The 23067-nt window shown below is 37.0% G+C and overlaps 1 protein-coding gene across 3 annotated transcripts in view; it reads right to left on the reverse strand.

Moving 5' to 3' along the window:
* Eml6 (EMAP like 6) overlaps nucleotides 1-23067 on the reverse strand; it is a 267072-nt gene that overhangs the window by 149560 nt on the left and 94445 nt on the right. For all 3 annotated transcript variants that reach the window (XR_006847095.2, XM_046423963.2, XM_046423967.2), the window contains exons 2-4: nucleotides 11170-11329; nucleotides 8373-8471; nucleotides 4666-4734 (exon numbers count right to left, since the gene is read on the reverse strand). Coding sequence is in view for 2 of the 3 variants with exons in the window: in XM_046423963.2 (XP_046279919.1) it covers nucleotides 4666-4734; nucleotides 8373-8471; nucleotides 11170-11329 (328 nt within the window). In the remaining variant the exon portion in view is untranslated. The remainder of the gene's footprint in view (nucleotides 1-4665; nucleotides 4735-8372; nucleotides 8472-11169; nucleotides 11330-23067) is intronic.

A 23067-nucleotide genomic window follows, 5' to 3' on the forward strand; every position in this document is an offset into this window, starting at 1 on the left:
AAAAGCCCAGGACCAGATGGGTATACAGCAGAGTTTTACAAAACCTTTAAAGAAGAACTAATACCAATACTTTTCAAGCTACTTCAGGAAATAGAAAAAGAGGGAGAACTTCCAAATTCATTCTATGAGGCCAACATCACCCTGATACCTAAACCAGACAAAGACACTTCAAAGAAAGAAAACTACAGACCAATATCTCTAATGAACCTAGATGCAAAAATCCTCAATAAAATTCTGGCGAATCGGATACAAAAACATATCAAAAAAATTGTGCACCATGATCAAGTAGGATTCATCCCTGGGATGCAAGGCTGGTTCAATATACGGAAATCAATAAATGTTATTCACCACATCAATAGACTTAAAAATAAGAACCATATGATCATCTCGATAGATGCGGAAAAAGCATTAGACAAAGTACAGCATCCCTTTATGTTCAAAACTCTAGAAAAACTAGGGATAACAGGAACATACCTCAATATTGTAAAAGCAATCTATGCTAAGCCTCAGGCTAGCATCATTCTGAATGGAGAAAAACTGAAGGCATTCCCTCTAAAATCTGGAACAAGACAGGGATGCCCTCTCTCACCACTTCTGTTCAACATAGTTCTCGAAACACTGGCCAGAGCAATTAGACAGAAGAAAGAAATTAAAGGCATCAAAATAGGAAAAGAAGAACTTAAATTATCACTATTTGCAGATGATATGATTCTATACCTAGCAGACCCAAAAGGCTCTACAAAGAAACTATTAGAGCTAATAAATGAATTCAGCAAAGTGGCAGGATATAAAATCAACACGCATAAATCAAAGGCATTCCTGTACATCAGCGACAAATCCTCTGAAATGGAAATGAGGACAACCACTCCATTCACAATATCTTCAAAAAAAATAAAATACTTGGGAATCAACCTAACAAAAGAGGTGAAAGACTTATACAGTGAAAACTACAGAACCCTAAAGAGAGAAATAGAAGAAGATCTTAGAAGATGGAAAAATATACCCTGTTCATGGATAGGCAGAACCAACATCATCAAAATGGCGATATTACCAAAAGTTCTCTATAGGTTTAATGCAATGCCAATCAAAATCCCAACGGCATTTCTTGTAGAAATAGAGAAAGCAATCATGAAATTCATATGGAAAAATAAAAGACCCAGAATAGCAAAAACAATGCTAAGCAGGAAGTGTGAATCAGGCGGTATAGCGATACCAGACTTCAAACTATACTACAGAGCAATAGTAACAAAAACAGCATGGTACTGGTACCAAAACAGGCGGGTGGACCAATGGTACAGAATAGAGGACACAGAAACCAATCCACAAAACTACAACTATCTTATATTTGATAAAGGGGCTAAAAGCATGCAATGGAGGAAGGATAGCATCTTCAACAAATGGTGCTGGGAAAACTGGAAATCCATATGCAACAAAATGAAACTGAATCCCTTTCTCTCGCCATGCACAAAAGTTAATTCAAAATGGATCAAGGAGCTTGATATCAAATCAGAGACACGCGTCTGATAGAAGAAAAAGTTGGCTACGATCTACATTCGGTGGGGTCGGGCTCCAAATTCCTCAATAGGACACCCATAGCACAAAAGTTAATAACTAGAATCAACAAATGGGACTTACTCAAACTAAAAAGTTTTTTCTCAGCAAAAGAAACAATAAGAGAGGTAAATAGGGAGCCTACACCCTGGGAACAAATCTTTACTCCTCACACTTCAGATAGAGCCCTAATATCCAGAGTATACAAAGAACTCAAAAAATTAGACAATAAGAGAACAAACAACCCAATCAATAAATGGGCCAAGGACCTGAACAGACACTTGTCAGAGGAGGACATACAGTCAATCAACAAGTACATGAAAAAATGCTCACCATCTCTAGCTGTCAGAGAAATGCAAATCAAAACCACCCTAAGATACCATCTCACTCCAGTAAGATTGGCAGCCATTAGGAAGTCAAACAACAACAAGTGCTGGCGAGGATGTGGGGAAAAGGGTACACTTGTACATTGCTGGTGGGACTGCAGATTGGTGCAGCCAATTTGGAAAGCAGTATGGAGATTTCTTGGAAAGCTGGGAATGGAGCCACCATTTGACCCAGCTATTCCCCTTCTTGGTCTATTCCCTAAAGACCTAAAAAGAGCATGCTACAGGGACACTGCTACATCGATGTTCATAGCAGCACAATTCACAATTCACAATAGCAAGGCTGTGGAACCAACCTAGATGCCCTTCAATGGATAAAAAAAATGTGGCATTTATACACAATGGAGTATTACTCTGCATTAAAAAATGACAAAATCATAGAATTTGCAGGGAAATGGATGGCATTAGAGCAGATTATGCTAAGTGAAGCTAGCCAATCCCTAAAAAACAAATGCCAAATGTCTTCTTTGATATAAGGAGAGTAACTAAGATCAGAGTAGGGATGAAGAGCAGGAGAAGAAGATTAACATTTAACAGGGATGAGAGGTGGGAGGGAAAGGGAGAGAGAAGGGAAATTGCATGGAAATGGAAGGAGACCCTCAGGGTTATACAGTGGAGGGGGTAGAGAGAGAGGAGGGGAGGGGAGGGGAGAGGTGGGGAGGGGGGATGGTGGAGGATGGGAAAGGCAGCGGAGCACAACAGACACTAGTATGGCAATATGTAATCAATGGATGTGTAACTGATGTGATTCTGCAATCTGTGTATGGGGTGAAGGTGGGAGTTCATAACCCACTTGAATCAAAGTGTGGAATATGATATGTCAAGAAATTTGTAATGTTTTGAACAACCAACAATAAAAAATTTAAAAAAAAAATGTACCTCATACCATATGGGATCTCCTTTATACCCCGGGAGGTTTGGAGTTTTGCCTTTCTTACAGATGTTCTGTTCCAACATTTTAACCTCTAAACTTCAAGTTACTGAAAACAGGGTCTGTGCTTGCTCTTTCACATAGTTCAAACTCAGCAAGTATTTATTAAATGGCACAAGATTTTTGGCCTTTCAGGTGTACTGTACAAAGCCTAGGGGAAGGAGCTTCCATCTGCCACTAAAGCCACTAAAGCAAAAAGTGCATGCCAGCAGACATCTTCTCAGGTTGAAGATGAGGTCTTTGCACAAGAACTTAAAATGTTTATGAAGCCTTAAGGTCTTGATAGAACATCTTATACCTTTGAGCGGAACATCTTATGCCTTTGAATACCATCTTATACCATAAACTTAAAATGTTTATGAAGCCTTAAGGTCTTGGTAGAACATCTTATACCTTTAAATACCACACTACAAAAATTATTACCAAAATTTCTTGTGATAACAGTGTGGCCGCATTTATCTGTAACTAACCCACCAGATTTTTACCCCCTCTGATAGATTATATGATCTAAACTTTAGCTGTAGGAAGAAGATTAAAGGGAGATGTACTTTTTCTGCATACTTCCCACCCCATTCATTTGGAATAGAGTGATGTGGCTTAGAGTCTTTTCATAACAGGATAATATAAATTTGTGTGATCTTTAGATATTTTGACCTCAGACAAATAGCTGTTATTATAATAAAACAATAATGTATGCTTCTCCTTATGAGTTTTCTAGGTCCATGTGTTACTGGTACTTATGTCAAGGGAAATCCTGCATATAAATAACGTACACTAGGGAAAAGTTGGGAATGTGATGAAACAAGAAGGGCAATTTGGAGGAATGACAGGATCTACTCGATTCATATAGAAAAGTACTATTTTTGTATTAACAGAGATTCAGACATGCTCCATTCACCAGGGCGATTTTTGTACTCTTATTTATGGACTTGAATTTATATTATCTACAACATTATAGACAGAAGATCCTGCACCATATCCCATAGTTCAGGAGAAATTTTTGCTATGTGAAAGCACAGTATGTTGATGGTATTAATTTTGTTAGCTGTATAACAAAACCAAAAGAAGCAAATGTGTGCCTTGTAGGAGGCAGGTTCAGCCTGTATAGTCTAGAGGAAGGCAGGAGGCATTTAAAAACCAGTGGCCTGGGCTGGGGATGTAGCTCAATGGTATAGCACTTATGTTGCATGTACAAGGCCCTAGGTTTGATCCCCAATACTGCAAAATTTTTAAAAACCAATGGCTTAGAGGCTGGGGTTGTGACTCAGTGGTAGAGCACTTGCCTAGCATGTGTGAGGTACTGGGTTCAATCCTCAGCATCACATAAAATAATAAATAAATAAAAGTTAAAAAGGTTAAAAAAAACACCAATAGCTTAGGAAGGACTGTATTATATCCCTATGTTAAACACCTAAGAAAACACACCAATGTGTCAAAGATTCAACGAGCAATATCAGTAAACATTCATTATAATATAAAAACTTAATTCATAATATTAAAAAGTGCAACTATTTTAAAACATTCTAGAAGTATCAGAAGTATCCAGTTGCGTATTTAATTAACAAAGTTTCTTTCTCAGCTGCCTGCTGAGTGCTTCACTTGATTATCATGACTTTGTATTTCTGAAGGAGCACTATCAGCTGATGCTGGCTTGCTTCAGGATCAGGGGAACAGGTAAAAGGGCTTCAAGTTTAAGGAAAAAAAGTAAAGTCAAGCAATCTCTCAACCCCCAATTATATTGACACCTAAAATTCTTTTCATACAAGGTATAAAAATTTTGTTTAATAACTACTTTACCTTTATATGCTTTACTCCACAGCTAACCACTCTGTTTGGCTGATATGGATCCCAGGAAATATCAAAAATCTGTAAAAAAAAAAAAAAAAAGTTGGTCATTTTATGTGTTTCTATCTTCTTCTGAAAACCAGTACAACTGCTAAGTCTCTATCCTAAAACACTTAGAGTACAACGTAACCTGCACAGAATGGAAAACTGGGATTCAGCTTTGGGAACAAGTCAGGTACAGCTAACTCTTCACCACCTCATGTCTACTTACCTTTGGCCTGAATAGAGAGGTAATTAACCCCAGAACTGGGAACTAGTATCATATTTTATTTTTGTTCATCTGGGGTAAACAAATTCTCATGATTTAGGGTAATTTTTAAATCAAATTTCTACCTTTATTTGCAGTGCAGATAAAACACTTTGGAGACAGTTTTTCAATAAAAATTAAAAGAATTATAAAATGCTTCCTTTTAGCTAGGAAAATTTTTGTCAACTACAACTTAATGTGGCCAACATCTTCTAATCATCACAGAATGTGAGACAAAGTTAGTTATCTGACACTAATTAGCCCACCTAAAATAGTCCTTTAAACCTTCATTTTAATTTGACCCAAAATACTCACATTTCCAATTCTCTAAGGAACTGAAAACACAGGAGCTAATCTTATTTGTCATTCTTTAAAAGCTACCAGAGAGTCTACAGGGAGTTCCATTTCCATTTTGGAGACAGGGAAGAGAGGTCCACCAACACTGAAAGTCAAATGTGTCTATCCTGATTGTTTAAAATATGTTTTTCCAGGATTCATTCAAGACACTCTCATTAGGTAGTTTTGGAATACAGTCCAAGAACCTGAACTTTTAAACAGTCTCCAGGAGATTCTGATGTAGGTGGTCCATGGACCACATTCTGTGAAGTACTCATAAGGGGAAGGGAACAATTGTCAGGGACAAAGTCTAGACAAGCGAAGGAACCTAAGCCACTAGCTTGTCATCACCTAGAAAGGAGCAATTATGGGCTCCAGAAAGTGCACTAAAGAAAAAGGACTTGGTCCAAGGATTCGTTTTCCCTATTTGAGCTCAGTCCCAGCATCTCTAACCTTAACTTCATTGTCTCCAAAATGGATAATTCTACCTCAGTTTGGTTATAAGTTAAGATGGGCTGGGGTTGTGGCTCAGTGGTAGAATGCTTGGCTAGCATGTGTGAGGCTCTGGGTTTGATTCTCAGCACCATATATAAATAAATGAATAAAATAAAGGCCTATCAACATCTAAGAAATATATATATAAGATCAGTTAAGATAATGTAAATGAAATCACTTTGCAGGTTATAAAGCACCATTATACAAATGTAATATGTTAAGTATTTTAGTGACTAAAATAATCTTGAAGTTAATCATAAGCAACCAATAACTCATACTGGCACCAATAATAAAGACATCAGTAATAAAGAACAAACTATGTGATACAAATTAACAGGGCCTAGGGACAGTGTAAGGTATTTCCTTAAAGCAATCTGGACTCATTTCTCACTAGACTAACACTGCACTTTTTACAATCTACCCCCAATTGGAAAATATAACTGAGCAAAAAGGACAGTCATTGAGATCAGATGAGCTGGTCACGTGACATGTTACAAGCAGCAACTTAGAGAAATTAAAATTTAACTGAACAGAGGCCTTTACAAACTGGACAGCCCTCAGGACCAGCATAGATTCAGGAGCTCCATTCTGAAACATATGCAGGCAGGACACATAAGTCAGGTACCAATAGCTCAGATGGTTCTAGAGCTTGGCATTTGCCTCATTTACGCATGGTCTGCTCGGTTGGCAGCCTGCAATTCACTGAAGCTCAGCTGCTATGATAGGCTGAGCCTCAGTTACTTGTTTCAAAAGTACACTTCTAAGTTAGGTTTTTGGTTTGTAGATTGGTAGGGACTTAAGACATGGAGGCAGGGTCAGGCCAAATTTAGTTTAACAGGAATTTAACAACACACTAAAAGCACTTTATATATGCAAAGGTATAGAAAGTTTGTATACAAAGGTCTGCACATTAGGCCATTTTTCTAAGTAAGGATATTTTACTGGTTATAAGTATTTACAACACTTTTTTCCAAGGCAATAGGTTCAAAAGTCTAACATATAGTATATTAAACCAGGCTAATACAGTATATTAGATCAGGCTGTATAAAATGATGCAGAATTAGAAGTAGTAATTTCAGAATTACTTAGAAATTACATGAAGTTTGTTTTCATCAGAGTTGGCTAGGGCATCCCAATCCTGGGTACTGGGTCTGAAGTCCACTTTTGGTAATCACTGTCTGTTCATGTATTAATCCAGTCCAACACAACTTGCAAGATATGTATGATAGGATCACAGTATGAGCAGGAAAAGTAGCAACCAAAACTCAAGAACTGAAATATTTCAACCTAAATATTTCATTAAGTACTAAGTATCTATTAAACTCAGATCCCTGGGGCCAGGGGAAAAGCTCAGTGGGACAGTGCTTGTCCAGCATATACAAGGTCCTGGGTTCAAACCTCAGCACTGAAAGAGAAAAAAAAGAAATAAAATCCTTGAGGGTAAAGTCCTTTTGTTACTATGCAGTGAAATCTCTCTAGGGGATTCTACATGCAGCTAGGGTTGGGATCCACTGAATCAAAGGGGCCCCAGTCCTTTTTCAACACTTAAATTATATTGCTTGTCACTGCTAGGTTTTGTGAAGACCTGTTCCTGGAGAGGAATTTGCAACAGCTGTGAAGTCCCTTCATAACTATACATCTCCAGATGAACGTAACATTCTTATAAAATATTTTCAGAGTTCCAATTATGCAAGAGATAATGAACTTAAAGTTTAATTATGGCCTCATTCTATATAGAAAGATAATTATATTGTATAGAAACACAAAACAACTAGAGATTCAAGGTAAGATATTCATGCAAATTCATTTTTCTTTTAAACTAGAAAGCAAGACAAGAAAGGAGTCGAATTATTCAAGTATGCAAGACAATGGAGAAATTTGAATTCTGACCAGTTGTGTGCATATAGCTGCCCATTCTTTACCTTGCCAGCCATGACTACATGGAATTATCATTTCTCATCACACTGACTTCAATATGAATGGTAATCAGGCCACATGTGCAGTCAACATTCTCAAATATAACAATCACAAAATTGTCATTACGGTCATTTAAAATTAAAATGCATACCCTTATAATCGTGAATATTTCTAGCAATTATTTCCATGTCTAAATGAATACATCTAAACTACATATATAATTTAAATTTTAATTCTATTTTTATTTTAGGAAGAAGTCAAGTGCCAGCATCAAAAATCTGCTTTAGGGCTGGAGTTGTAGCTCAGTGGTAGAGCACTTGCCTCGAAACTTATGAGGCACTGGGTTCAATCCAGCACCACATAAAAACAAACAAAGGCATTGAGTCTATATACAACTTAAGAAAAAAACAGATTTAAAAAAGTTTCTTCATCTATGAAAAGCAGTAGAAATTCAAAGTATGTGATCTCTAGAAGCAATGATGCTAACGTAGCACACTACATCATTAGTAAAAAAGAAATAATATGTTTATAAATTGACTTTGTAGGGGAAAAAAACCTACATGTAACACAATTTATTTTTTAGAAATATACTAAACTGAGAAGCAGTATCACAATTATGCTACAGTTTTGAAAACTGCATAGTTTGATCTAATAAAGGTCTTACCCGGTCGGAATGGCCAGTGGCTGAAGCCAGAAGTTTTCCCTTCCTCCAATCCCAAATGCAGACAGTGTTTTTGGCATCCAATCCCACAGAGGCTAAACGCTAAAAAAAAAAAAAAAAGAATAATTTAATATCTGAAAGTGATGTGAAGATTTCCTATTACTCATGTTTACTTTCAACAAATAGTGATTTCTTCCTATAGGATAGGCATTGAATTTCTTATAAATTGATTTCTTGAAATCCATTCTAAACACAGAGCAAAAGGTATTATAATACATGACTTCCATTAGTGGGTACCAAAATTTTAAAAAAACTAAAAGCCACTGCTCATATGTCCTTTTGAAAAAAAGGAAAAACATATTCAAACTCTCACAAGGTCCTGAAAGATCAGCAGAAGTTATAGGACCTGGACTTGAAGGCAAGGGATAAATGTTTAATTTTTTTTAATTTAAAATCTTAATGTCAGACCTAGGGAACCTCAGAGATTTTAAAACATGTCTTTAAGAAAGGTTTCTGCTGTAATTTTTCATCAAGGTTTCCAGCAATGGAAATAAGATGTGATTGTGCTTTTATCCATATAAGAAAATTAAAATGGGTGAATTCCACTCAGTTTTTAGTAGTAAAAAAAAAAAAAAAAAGGCAGCTAAACATGGGAAAGGTAAGATTCTTATTTGAATGAAAAAAAGTCAAAAGAAATAGATTTTGTTCATTTATAGTGACAGGTCCTATAGTTACCTACAAAAGCATTTTTTTGTTTTTAATTTTTTTTTGGTTGTTGATAGACTGTTATTTAATTTATTTATGTGTGTTGCTGAGAATCGAACACAGTGCCTCACACATGCTAGGCAAGTGCTCTACCACTGAACCACTTACCCCTAGATAAGCATTTCTATTGCCTTTTGTCAGTTGTGAACTAATGGGCCGTTTATTGTTTCCTAAATATCATTTGGTTCCAGAGAACTCTGTCCAGGGAATATAGCAGACCTGAAGCAATAGGCATCAACAAGCCGTGAAATCCATAATTGTAAACAAATAAGAGGTTATTTTTCTCAATTGACAGTTGCCTATCCGCAATCCACCCATCCCACCCTTCAAAATAAAGCCCTAAGGGAATAGCTGGGATTCTAAATGAAATAACATGTACCAAGAACTGATAGTTAAAGATGGATCACCCTCCACTGCATTACATTTTCTTGTTATATTTCAGAACAAATTTTAGATGTTTGCTTGAAGTAATGAGATTAGAGAATGTGCATATAGATACACATAGAAGCACAAATTTACACTTATACATACATATGCATCCTGACACATTCATTCCATTTAATCAGGAAGTCAATAAAACCGAAAGCCTGAACAAATTATCACTACCCAGCTGCCACTGCTCTTTAGATGTGGCACTATGACGGAATGTATGCATCATTCTGACAAAACTGAATGAGGTTACCAACTAGTAAAATTAAAATCACATATGTCAGGGGCCTACATATATAATAAATCTAGCGCTAGAAAAAATAACGACTAAATTTGACTGAATAATGACTAAACTAGCAGAAAACACCAAGTAAATGTGAATTATTTAAAAAGAAGTCAAACCTGGTCACCTCCTATAATTACTGAATTTTCTATAAACTCCTATTTGTCAAGCTTCTGTGAATAATATCCCAGATCATTTCATGGCACTGATTTACAAAACCAAGTCCAAAATTTACCAAAAACTGAATTGAAGGAATTAACTGACATAAGATGATAAAGACAAAGGAAGGGTGGCAAAGGCACATGGAGAAGCACAGCCTTAGCAGGAAGGCACATGCAGTGGCAGCCAGGAATGACCTGTTTCCATCCTTTACTGTAACATATTAACATCTTTTCTGGCAAGCGTTGCTATAGATCCAGTGAAGGGGGGATATCTTTGTTGTAGAGACTGGGAAGGTTTCACAAGGACCCTTGAAGTGTCTTCAAAGAATGGTTCTCTTCAAGGGGCCACGCAAGTAAGCAAAGCACAAGACCTGGCAGAGGAATCTTACTAACTTGTCCAATTTGATTACTTTGGAACTTGGAGCTAACCTAGAAGGCCCATCTACAAAGTGTGGAATTCATTCAGTGGTACCCTGAGATTGTATTGGTTTTAAAAAATGGTTCAACGCTTCCTTCAGTTGATGAAAAGCATTATCAAGAAACTAAGAGGGGACCAGAAGTTACTTAAACTAAATTGGATATGGCTCTAATTTGGAACTTAGTGGGCAGTGGCACTGAGAATGGGAAGGGGAGAATGAATGTCAGAGTTATTGTAAAGAAACTTGAAACTTATAAATACGCAGGAATTGATGACTGGGAATGGTGGGGAAAAGGAGTCAGAAATGACCTCAAGGTAAAGAGTCAAAGAGAATCTTCTCAGTGGATTATTAGGTGATGTTACCTTCTGAAATCAAGGGGTAGAACATGATGCTCAGGACTTGAGGTCTGCAAAAATGGCTTGGTCCAGTCCTTATTCTAAGGGGGAAGCTACAATGGATGTCAAAATGGAATTGCTGAATCATGGTGGGCCTACCTTCATAAGCTCATGACTTCTTCTATGGAGGTTTTTTTAAACCAGACAGTGGGACTGGGGAAACCAACGCTGGTGCATATATACAGAGCTTGATAACAGTACAACAAGTTTGGAAAAGGGCCAAAGCTGTGAGGAATTCAAGGAAGAAGGCTGCCAAGAGAAGCCAGCAAAGGTTGGCTATTTGCCTTCTAATTTTAGGTGAATTGTAAAAAGTAATTAAGGAAAACATAAACAGAGAAAGATACACACCTGTCCATCTGAGTCGAAAGCCAAGCAGGCAACTCCATGTGTGTGAACATCTTTGAGAATAGACACAGTCTGGACATTATAGGAATCCCATATGCAAATATACGGCTCCTTCCCAACTTGGCCAGTTGCAATGAGAGTTTTATCTGGGTGTAAGGCAAGGCTGAAAGAGAAAAATGTCCTCTTTTTACATCTTCCAATTACATAAAAGACAGACAGTGATCATCTTTTATTCAAATTTGTTTCTCATTTTAAATCATCTAATGAGCTGATTTCAAAACCAAGAGTCTAAGGTATCCCAAAGTAATTAATTACCTGATGGGTCCAAGTTGAAATGTTTAGCTTTGGTAAAGAGAGGTTTAGTACAATTTGATGATTTCATCTGATCTTACCTATTTGGTTACCTTGTAAAGCAGATACTATTATAATTCTCCAATTAGAAAATCTGTATGAGTCTATAATGCTTTATATGATGATGGGTACTTACAAAACACTGCTCTACTTTCAAGCTAGCTTTTGACTTAAATTTGATGGGGGGAACACTGTTGCTAGGAGAAAATTCACTTTTCCAATCAATTAAACCTGCCTGCAGGAACACTGCATACTGTCCTCATTAGGATTTCAAAGCACGGACAGGTCCCAAAGTGAAGTGCTGTTTCTGAGGCCATTGTCATAGATTATGCATTTTAAATGAAAATTTCCATTTTACATAAATTACTGTGACACCAAGAGAACTGCCAATTACTAGGCTGGTGGTTTTTTGTAGCAATTTTCCTCAGTAGTCCAATCAAAATAAAACTTTGTCAAAAAATTGAAGGAATCTGTAGCAGTCAAGAGAGAAAGGTTATCATCATTATTCCTAGGTGAGAAATCACTATAATGTTTCAAATTCATTGCATGAAGAAGTTGTGCCTTCTAAAAACATGTGTTAGAATTTTAAAAAATAAAAACAAAAAAGAGCACATTACCCAAGGAAACTGATAATTCTGAAATACAATGTCTCACAAATTCAACTTTCAGTATCTGCTCAGTGAAGAAAACTAGACTTAAGAGTCTACTCTTAGATGTGTACTCTTATTAATTTCCATATGTTATTAAGTATATGCTCTGGAATAGGACACCTGGATTTGCCTATTGGCTGCCTCTTACTATCTCTGGTTTCTATGGACAAATTAATTTTTTAGGGGCAAATTGCTCTCTTTTGCTTGCTTTCCTCATCAACCAAATGGAGATACTATATAGAAATAGATGATGTAATCAATCTAAAGCATTTACTACAGTGCCCAGCACAGACTGAGCACAGTACAAGTTTCATCATCATCAGCTGTGTGACTGGCATTATATAGATATGAGCAACACATGCATGTCTGTTTGATTTTGAAAGGGCATGTTGCACCCAAACAGTTTTAAATGCCAGTTAGACATGTACAAGTGTCTTCTAGAAAATATCCTTGAGGATCTTTATAAGGAAGTAATATAAAAAAAGGAAACTCATTCACAACAGGTGAATGATAGGGCTTTGAAACTTTCTAAGCTTGTAGTACCTTTTAGCAATTAGAGTTGTTAGGAGATGATAGACAAAGTATAAAAGGAGCCTCCAAGTCTGTTTTTGGGGGATATATCTGGTAGATGGCTTATAAGTATGATAATTTTTCATTACTAAAAAAACTGAGATAACTAATTTAAGGAGAGACTAGGTTTATTTTGGCTGTTTCAGAGGTTTCAGTCCTTTATCAACTGGCCCCATTCCTTTGGCCAACTGCATGATGCAGCAGCACATGATACAGAGTAACACATCATGATTGGGAGAAGCAAACCGAAGTAAAAGAGGAAGGGCTCTTCCCCCTCCTCTTCCCCCAGTGGTCTCCCACCAGGTCCCAACACCTCTCAACAGCCCCCAGGGAGCAGGTGTTCACTACCTGGACCTTTGGGAAACACTTCAGATGCAAACTACAACAGGAAATGTCCTAGCAAACTGCAGGAAGATTAGAAATACCATTCATGTGTCATTAAATGAAGTGGCTGGAGGCTGTCTATGAAAACCCTGTGACAAACTGGTATATTTTATTTCATTAACTCATTAAACAAAACTAAGGATTGGGTATGTGAGATATAGTGTAATAGATATATAAACAGAAAAGACCCTGCCTGTGTTTCACAGAGCCCACCTTAAGGAGGACAGACATATAAAGAAATCATTATATAATATCATATACATGTATGCATGCCCACACATACAATGACAGAGCAAGAGGGAACATGGACAGACCAGCTACCCAGGATATTAGAGAGAGCTTAACTTCATATAAAAGACAAGATGCAAAAGGGGATTCATGGGAAAAGACAATTGGGCACAAAATGAGATGGGTCCAGCAGGCAAGGGCAGCTGATGAAAGTCCACTTAACCAGGCTGGGAAGTTAGATCACCACCAACTACTACAAGCATGTTTCACAGTAAAAGGCAAAGGACAGATATGTCATGGGTATTCATGGGAGAGGCAAAGAAATCAGCTAGGAACTCTGGGGGAGATAATGAGATAAGATAGGTAAAGGATGAATCAGGAGCTTTTAGAGAAAGAGAGAAAGAAAGTTTAGAATGTTTGAGGTTAAGGAAAAACATGAGCATGTCAAAGTCAATAGAAGTTTTTGGCTTGGGCAACAGGGTTTTGTGACACACAGAGTATACTAGAATCTGAAGCCTGTGAGTCTGACTTTGGGAAAAGTGGTCTTAATTCCATCCAATTTTTAGTGGGGAAACCAAGGAGATGTCCTCAGGTGAGCACTGGAGTCCTAAGGGCTATGAATAAGAGGATTTGACTGAGTGCATACTTAATAAAAGCAGTTGTTTTCCAACACTAAATAGTTCCTAGAACATGATATGGCAGAGTAAGCATTAAATACCTGCAGAAGGGAGCAATATGGTACAATCGAGGCATCCAGAAATTGTTCACAGGACAGACTAAAGCAACAGGCATACAACCATACATGCAGGTTAAGTAGCAGTGGGCGAGTACCAGAAATCAACAGCAGAGAGATCAAGACCTGGTGAAATTCATAAACTAGCAATTACAGCAAGAGAAATGGAGCCCCAGCACCTGGTAGAAGCACCACATCCAGGAGAAGGGAACTTTCTAAAAGTGAAAGAGAAAGTTGAAGGATGGTGCAGAAGTCTATACCCTACAGACATACAGCCTAAATCAAGAAGAGATCTGGAATCTGCCCAGCAGGTTAACCTTAGAGAAGTTCACTGCAACCCCCTTGAGAAGGGTCCTATTGTCTGAAACTACTGCTTTGTGGTTCAGAAGCCCCAGCATATTCATATCTCCTGGACCCTGTGGACACCCTACTGCGTTGGCTGGGCAGTGGTAGACTCAAGAGTCTTGGTTCAAGGGAGTGACTGGAACACAAGCCTGCTGGGAGTTCTATTCTGTAGGTCTTGATGCAGAGAAAAGCATAGGATACTGCCCTTTGGAGTCAATGGACAGAGGGGTCTGCCCTTTGAGATTTGGGGAAAGAATAGTCAGCTGTGATTTTGCCCAGGAGCCAGGATTAAAGACACCAGGATTGAAGATGACAGATCCTGCAGTTCCTTTACCCCATTCCAGCACAGAACTTGGTGGTTTGGTTGCCCCCTGTGCCTTTGAGGATCTCTCATGGTGGAGGAAGGGAAAGTCACATTTAAAGTCAAACCCATTGAACTAACAGCAGATTTCTTAGAAGAAACCCTAAAGGCCAGGAGGACATGATGGATGCATTTCAAATCCTGTAAGAAAGCAACTGTCAACCAAGATTACTATGCCCAGCAACATTATCCTTCAGAATCAACAAAGAAAATCCTTCCAAGAAAAGAATAAACTAAGGGAATTCATGACCACCAGACCAACATTTCAAAAGAGGCTTAGGGAAAATTTACACCTCAAAGAGGAAGAAAGATAATCACCATCATGACAGCACATGGAAGAATCAATCCCATTAGAAGAGATGTACAAATGAGAAATGAAACATTATAAATAAAGTAAACTATCAAACTTAAAAGATGAATAAAAACAAAGAATATGAAAAATAACCAGAAAAAAATAAATCAATAAAATGACAGGAAAAGTCTATACTTTTCAGTAATAACCAAATATAAATGGTATTAATTCTCTGATGAAAAGACCAAGTGTGATGGCGCGCACCAATACGCCCAGCAACTAAGAGGCTGAGGCAGGAAGATCAAAAATTCAAGGCCAATCTTGACAACTTAGTGAGACTGTCTCAAAAACAATAAGTAAAACATCCCTGGGAATGTAGCTCAGTGGTACATCAATCCCCAGTACTCCCCCCTTTCAAAAAAGAAAAAAAGAAAGAAAGAAAAGAAAAAACCCAACAGACTGCATGAATGGATTAAAAATAAGAACCAACAATACCCTGTCTCTTAGAAACTTGCCTTATGTGCAAAGATATTCAGACAGAAGGTGAAAAGATGGTATATTAGTCAGCTTTTCATCACTGTGACCAAAATATCTGACAACAACTTAGAAGAGAAAAAGTTTATCTGGGGCTTAGTTTCAGGGTCCTTCCATGGTCAGACAACTCCACTGCTCTGGGTCTGAGATGAAGCAGAACATCATGATAGGGGAAAGCTGCTCAGCTCATGGCAGCCAGAAGTAGAAAGGAGAGCAGGAGCAAGAAACCAAATATAATCCTCAAGGGCACATTCCCCATGACCTACTTCCTCCAGTCACACCGTACCTGCCTACAGTTACCATCTGTAATCCATACAAAATTATTAATCCATCAGATGTATTGATTTACCAGTTAGATCATAACTTTGATAATCTAATTATTTCATATCTGAACTTTCCTTCATTGTCTACCATTAACCTTTGGGGGGGACATCTCATCCAAATAACAGATGGAAAATCATGTGAATGGAATTCGAAAGCAAGCAGGAGTAGCTGTACTTATATCTAGCAAAATAGACTTTAAGACAAAATCAGTAGACAAAGGAGGTTACTATATATTGATCAAGGGAAAAATTCATCAAGAAGACATGATGATTATAAATTTATATGCACCAAACATTGGAGCACCCATTATATAAAATAAACAGCACTAGATGTAAAGGGAGAGAAAGACCCAATACAGTAACATAATAGTGGATGATTCTAATACTGCATTCTCACCAATAGATAGATCATCTAAGACCAAAAAAAAAATAACAAACATCAGAGCTAAATTTTACTACAGATTGAGTAGACTTAACAGACATCTGCAGAATATTTCATTCAATGGCTGAAGAGTACATATTCTTTTCATCAGAGCATGGAGTTTTTTTTTCCTGAAATACTAGGCCACAAAATCTTAACAAATTTTAAGAAACTGAAATAACATCCTGTATCTTCTATGATCACAATGAAATGAAGCTAGAAATCAACAAGTACAGAAATTATACAAACACATGGAGACTGAAGAACACATTTTCAACAAACAGTTTTTCGTTGCAAGTCAGAAAAAAAATTAAAAATCTGTTGAGTCAAATGAAAATGAAACAGAACATACCAATACAAATGTGGGATAAAGCAAAAGCAGTACCAAGAAGGAAATTTACAGCAATGAATGCCTACATTAAAAAAAAGCAAATCTTAAACAACTAATGATACATTTCAAGGTCCTAGAAAAGCAATAACCAATCAAACTCAAAATCAGTAGAAGGAAAGAAATAAGATCAGAACAGGAATAAATGATACAGAGACTGGAAGAACATAAAAAAAGATCAAAAAAGCAAAGCTGGTTCTTAAAAAAAAAAAGTTGATAATCCTTTCTCTAATCCAAAAAGAGAAGACCCAAATAAATAAAATTACAGGTGCAAAACAGACATTACAACTAATAACCACAGAGATTCAAAAGATCATTAGGGAATATTTTGAGGAACTACATGTTAATAAATTGGAAAGTCTAGAAGAACTGAACAAGTTTCTAGACACACATGACCTACCAAAATTGAACCAAGAGGATTTAAAAAACCTAAATAAACCAGTAACAAATAATGAGATTAAATCAGGAATAAAAATTCTCCCAACAAATGAAAGCCCAGAGGATGACTTCACTGCTGAATTTTATCAAACTTTTAAAGAGGAACACCAGTGATTCCAAACTATTCCATGAATAATGGAAAGAACCCTTCGAAACTCATTCTATGAGGCCAGAATTACCCTGCTACCAAAACCTGACAAGGACACATACACACACACACACACACACACACAAAATGAAAGTACAGGCCAATATTCCTGATGAACATAGATTCAAAATTCTTCAATAAAATACTAGCAATTAGAATTCAATAGCACGTTAAAAAGATCATATACCATGAGAAAGTTGGTTTTATTCCAGATACAAGGATAGTTCAACATATGCAAATGGAGTAGATCACAATGACAGAATCAAGAATAAAAATTACAATCATCTCCATAGATGAAAAAAAAAAAGCATTTGATAAGATTTAACACCCCTTCATGATAAAGGTCTTGAAATTAGGTATAGAAGGGTCATGCCTCTATATAACAGAAGCTATTATATGACAGACCCTTAGCCCAACATCATACTCAAAGAAGAAATGCTTTGTTTTCCCCCCAAAGATCAAGAACAAGACAAGTTGTGTCCATTTTCATCATTCTTATTCAATACAGTACTAGAAATTTTGGTCAGAGAAATTAGGCAAGAGAAAGAAAAAGGCACACAGATATGAGGTCAAATTATTACTTTTTGCAGATGATGTGATTCTAAAGACTCCCATCCAAAGACTATTCAAACTGATAAACTCAGAAAACTCTCAGGATACAAAAGTCAACATACAAAAATCTAATGTTTCTACACACCAAAAAATGAACACAGAAAAACATCATGAAACTAATCCCCTATACAATACCCATCCCCCCCACACACACAGGGAATAAACCTAAGGACATAAAAGACCTGCACAGTGAAAATTACAAAATATTGAAGAAAAAACTTGAAGGAAACACTGAAAGGTGGCAAGACCTTCCATGTTCATGGACTATTACAGATTCAATGTAATTTCCATCAGAATAGCGGTGATATTGTTCACAGAACTAGGTGGGGGGGAATACCAAAATTCACATGGAAGCACAGAAGACCTGGATAGCCAAAGCAATTCTGAGCAAAGACAAAACAAAACTGTAGGCATCATAATACCTCAAAACATACTGCAGAGCCACAGCAACCAAAACAGTCTGGCATTCGCATAAATAACAGACACATAAAAACAAACCAATGGAACAGAATGAGGACCCAGAAGTAAGTCCATACATCTTCAACCAACTGATTTCCAACAAACTGCCAAAAATATACACTGAAGAAAGAAGAACCTCTTCAACAAATAGTACTGGGAAACTGGAATCACATATAAGATTGAAATTAGACCCCCATCTTTTACCCCATACAAAATCAACTCAAAATGAATCAAAAACCTCAATGTAGTAAGACCCAAAACTCTGAAAATACTAAAAGAATGTACAGGGAAAACTATCAAGATACTAGGTAGGACTGCAAATTGATGCAACCACTATGGAAAGCAGTATGGAGATTCCTTAGAAAACTTGAAATGGAACCTCCATTTGACTCAGTTATCCCACTCCTCAGTTTATACCCAAAGGACTTAATATCAGCATATGACAGTGGCACAGCCACATTAATGTGTATGGCAGCTTAATTCACATAGCCAAATTATGGAACCAACATAGGTGCCCTTCAACAACAGATGAATAGATAAAGAAAATGTGGTGTATATACACAATGGAATATTACTCAGCTTAAAGAAGAATGAAATTATGGCATTTGCCGGTAAATGGATGGAGCTGGAGAATATTATGCTAAGCAAAAAAAAGCCAACCCAAAAGAAACCAAAGGCTGAATGTTTTCTGATATGTGAATACTAATTCACAATAATGGGGGGGAGTAGACAAAACTAGGGAAAAATAGAGGTACTTTGGATTAGACAGAGGGTAAGAAGTATGAGGGTAGGAAGGATAGAATGCATTGGACATTATTGCCCTATGTGCACATACGATTACATGACCTGTGTAACTCTACATCAGAAGAATGAAAAGTTATACTATACTCCATTTATATATGATGTGTTAAAATGCATTCTACTGTCATGTATAACTAATTAGAACAATTTAAAAAATTTAAAAACCTACCATGAGATTCCTTATCACCCAAGGAGGAGTGTCTATGATAAAAAACAACAATAAAGGCTGGCAAGGATGTGAAGAAAAAAGAACCCTTACACACTGTTGGTAAGAATGTAAATTAGTACAGCCACTACGGAAAACAGTGTGAAGGTTCCTAAAAAGAAAAAAAAAACACAATTAATAGTATTCCCATATGATCCAGCTATCTCACTCCTGAAGGAAATGAAGGTAATATCTGAAGAGATACTGCATACCAAGTTTTGTTTTTCGTTTTTTGTTTTGTTTTGTTTGTTTGTACTAGGGATTGAACCCAGAAGCACTTAACCACTGAACCACATCCCAGCCCTTTTTATGTTTTATTTTGAAAGAGTATCACTAAGTTGCTTAGGGCCTTGCTAAGTTGCTGCTGAGGCTGGATTTAAACTCGCAGTCCTCCTGCCTCAGCCACCTGAATAACTGGGATTACAGGTATATACCACCACACCCAGCATACCCATTTTTATTGTGGCACTAGTTACAATGGCTAACATGGAATCAACCTAGATGCCTGTTAACAGATGAATGGATAAAGAAAATGTGACATATACACACAATGGAGTATTTGCCATAGGAAGAATAGAATCCTGTCCTTGGTTTGGAAATGGATGGAATTTGAAGACATCATATTAAGTGAAATAAGCCAGACAAGCCTAGCATATTTTCTCTTATATGTGAATACTTTAAAAAAAAACTTCAAGTAGAGGAGGGACTCTTAGGAGCATGGAAGTAGGGAGCAGCAGGAAGAAGTAGTAGTGGAGGAAAGGGTAGAATAAGGTAAGTAGACATGATCAACGCATGATACATGTATGTATGAAAATATCACAGTGAATCCCACAGTTAAGGTTAGATCTCTATATTCAATTAGGAGATCATGACGGAGAGAATCACATCACCTGAATTCCTGGGCTTGTGGTAAGATTTCATGAGCTATAGCCAACTACTATGTCCTTCCATCAAGGAAATTATCCAAGTGGAGAGCACCATCATTACACAAAACATTTGTTCCCCCCTGGGTTTCTCATCCTCTTTACCATAACATACTGTTATGATTCTGTGACTAGAAGTACTAATACTACTTATATTTCAAGTCTATCTGCCAGTTCACAGTTCATAAACCCAACTCTTTGCTAAGAAAGCTTGTGCAAATTTTGCAAATTATTACAGCTACAACAGTAATGTCACAATATTAAGATTTTACACATTGACTCCCTTTCACCAAGGGTCTCAATAAAATGGAAGACTTATTTCACATCCACATAAAAGGTTTAGTGCCATTCTATTTTTCCTTTGGCTCTTAATTTATTGTGTTTATTGTATTATACACATGGCAACAACAACAACAAAAAAAGGGATGGAGGTTTGAAAGAGCTGCTTTTCTCTGTATATGTATAAATCTAGTTCCACTGGGAAATCCCTTCTTCTGTTACCATAGCAATAGAAAGCACTGCAGAGAAGGACTTTCATCAACTATCCGGGAGAAGAAATTGATTTGTTTCTGTAACACGCCGGGAGGGCAAAAGCATGTCTTCCTGATGTCAGATGAGATCAGGAAGATTTCCAAATATGTTGAGTAGGAGAGAAGATGAGGATTAATAGGATTGTAGAAAGAAGTAGGCTTGCTTTTGAGGTTGGACAAAAACCGCTAATCAACACTAATCATTCTTGACTCCCTAAGGCAAAAAATATTTGAATACTTATTTCAAGTATAGCACTTAAAAAGTGTTGATGATTCTAACTTTACTTTGTGAAACCTCATTTCATTGTTGCCCAGGCTGCTTCAGTGATTCTTTGAATAACTGTTAGAACCATTAAAAAAAAAAAAAAACTACCAGAAAAGCATGAAAGCTTTCTCCCTCCATTTCTCTGCATATAACCTTGAGCAGCGCTTTCCAGTGTTAGAGGCCTACATGCATCAAGGTCTTTGGGCTGGAGAGTTCAAGGGCAGAGGGAAGGCCAACTACTTGTGGTTGGAGGGATGTGGACTGACCTCAGGGATGTATTGTGTGAGGCAGAAAAGGCAAAGGAAGGCTTGAGCACAGTGGTCTGGAAGTAGAGAAGCCTCAGACAGGGATGGAGGTGGTCCAGTCCTGGTCCCCAGGAATGTACTTGGCCCTGGAGTACAGTACCACTGCAGGAACTGTGAGCTCTCCTAACAACAGGGAGATGGCCTCCCCTTCCAAGTGGTCCTGGGCAGCACAAATGGGCATGACAGTAACTAGGAGAGACCAGAATCCAGTCCATTTTCCTGAACCACATAAGTACCTGTGCACTAGTTTAATCCATGGTTGAGCAGCATCCTTTAAATTGCACTTCTCAACAAACACAATGACTGAGATATCTACCGAGAAGTAATGTGATTTAGAGAAAGAAATTATAATCTTGCCTACTGAGTGCCACCTACTGCATCAGTACAGAACTATATTCCAGGAACAGCTTCACACCACATAAAAGGAGTTAAGTTAGGAGTGGTTTGGCTGACTGAGATCAGAGCACACAGTGCATGGCTCGAGCCGGGTTGGACCAGCCAGCAAGGCCCGATTATTAAATTCCACCAACTTTATGTACCAACTGTTAAGCAGCCACTGTTAAAAATTAAGTTACATAAACTTACAATTAAATAAATGGTATTAAAAACAAAGGTAATACTATATTCATCATTTTGTAATTATTTTTGCATTTTCCATTACTCTAGTTTTGAGGTTATTTATTGCTATCCCATTTGAATGGCAGAAATATCATAGAATGATGTGTTATATTGCTCCTCTTTTCCCAAGTTCATTTTCAATGTCATATTGGTAGCTTGAAATAAGCCATGCTAGGTGAATTTACATCATGGGAATCAACAAAAGCTCTGAATCAGGGAGTGGTTTATTATTCTGCTGATTGTGTAGACTTAGGAAATAGCATAAATGTTATCTGTTACACCATGTATAAAATTGAGAAAATATTTCAGTATTGAAACACCATTATACCGTTCAGAGAAGTTGCTCACATCACAGCAAATGATTTAAATCATTTAATCTTTGATTAAAGTTCCAAAACACTGCTTTGTTTTGTTTTTGTCTTAAATGGAACTTATCAATATTCATGTTAGAACTACAATCATTTGTCAATGATGTGAGAAACTTCTTTCCTGAATCATATAGTAATCAAGTGTTTAATTCCTCATTTGATTTTGCCAAATCATGGTTTAACTGCAACTATTGGTTGACCAGACTCAAAAATTCAGCAAAAATCTATGAAAGCAGGGACTGGGGCTGTTGCTCAGTGGTAGAGGGCTTACCTAGCATGTGTGAGTCACTGGGTTCAATCCTTAGCACCACATAAAGATAAAGGCATGCTGTCTATCTACAACTACCAATAAATAAATAAATAAAATCAATGAAAGCATTCTATAGGAATTGGCTAGCTATGTAGAATTTATAATAGAGTATTAAAATTTATAATATAATCCCATTATTTATAAATTGCATGCTATGTATCATTTATATCAGAAAATATGATAAACTTATGAAAATGTGTAATTTTTTTTCTCTTAAGCAGTTGTTAAACAGTTGCCAGCACATCACTAAAGTATGTTTTCTCCATTTGCTGGCCAAAATTCTTATAAATCATCTTTGGCAAATTACTCAACCTCTCTGTGCCTAGCTTCTCATCCATA

Source organism: Marmota monax, unplaced genomic scaffold, assembly GCF_021218885.2.
Source record: "Marmota monax isolate L192 unplaced genomic scaffold, Marmota_monax_Labrador192_F-V1.1 WCK01_AAM20220418_F8-fsc00015, whole genome shotgun sequence".
Lineage (NCBI taxonomy): Eukaryota > Metazoa > Chordata > Mammalia > Rodentia > Sciuridae > Marmota > Marmota monax.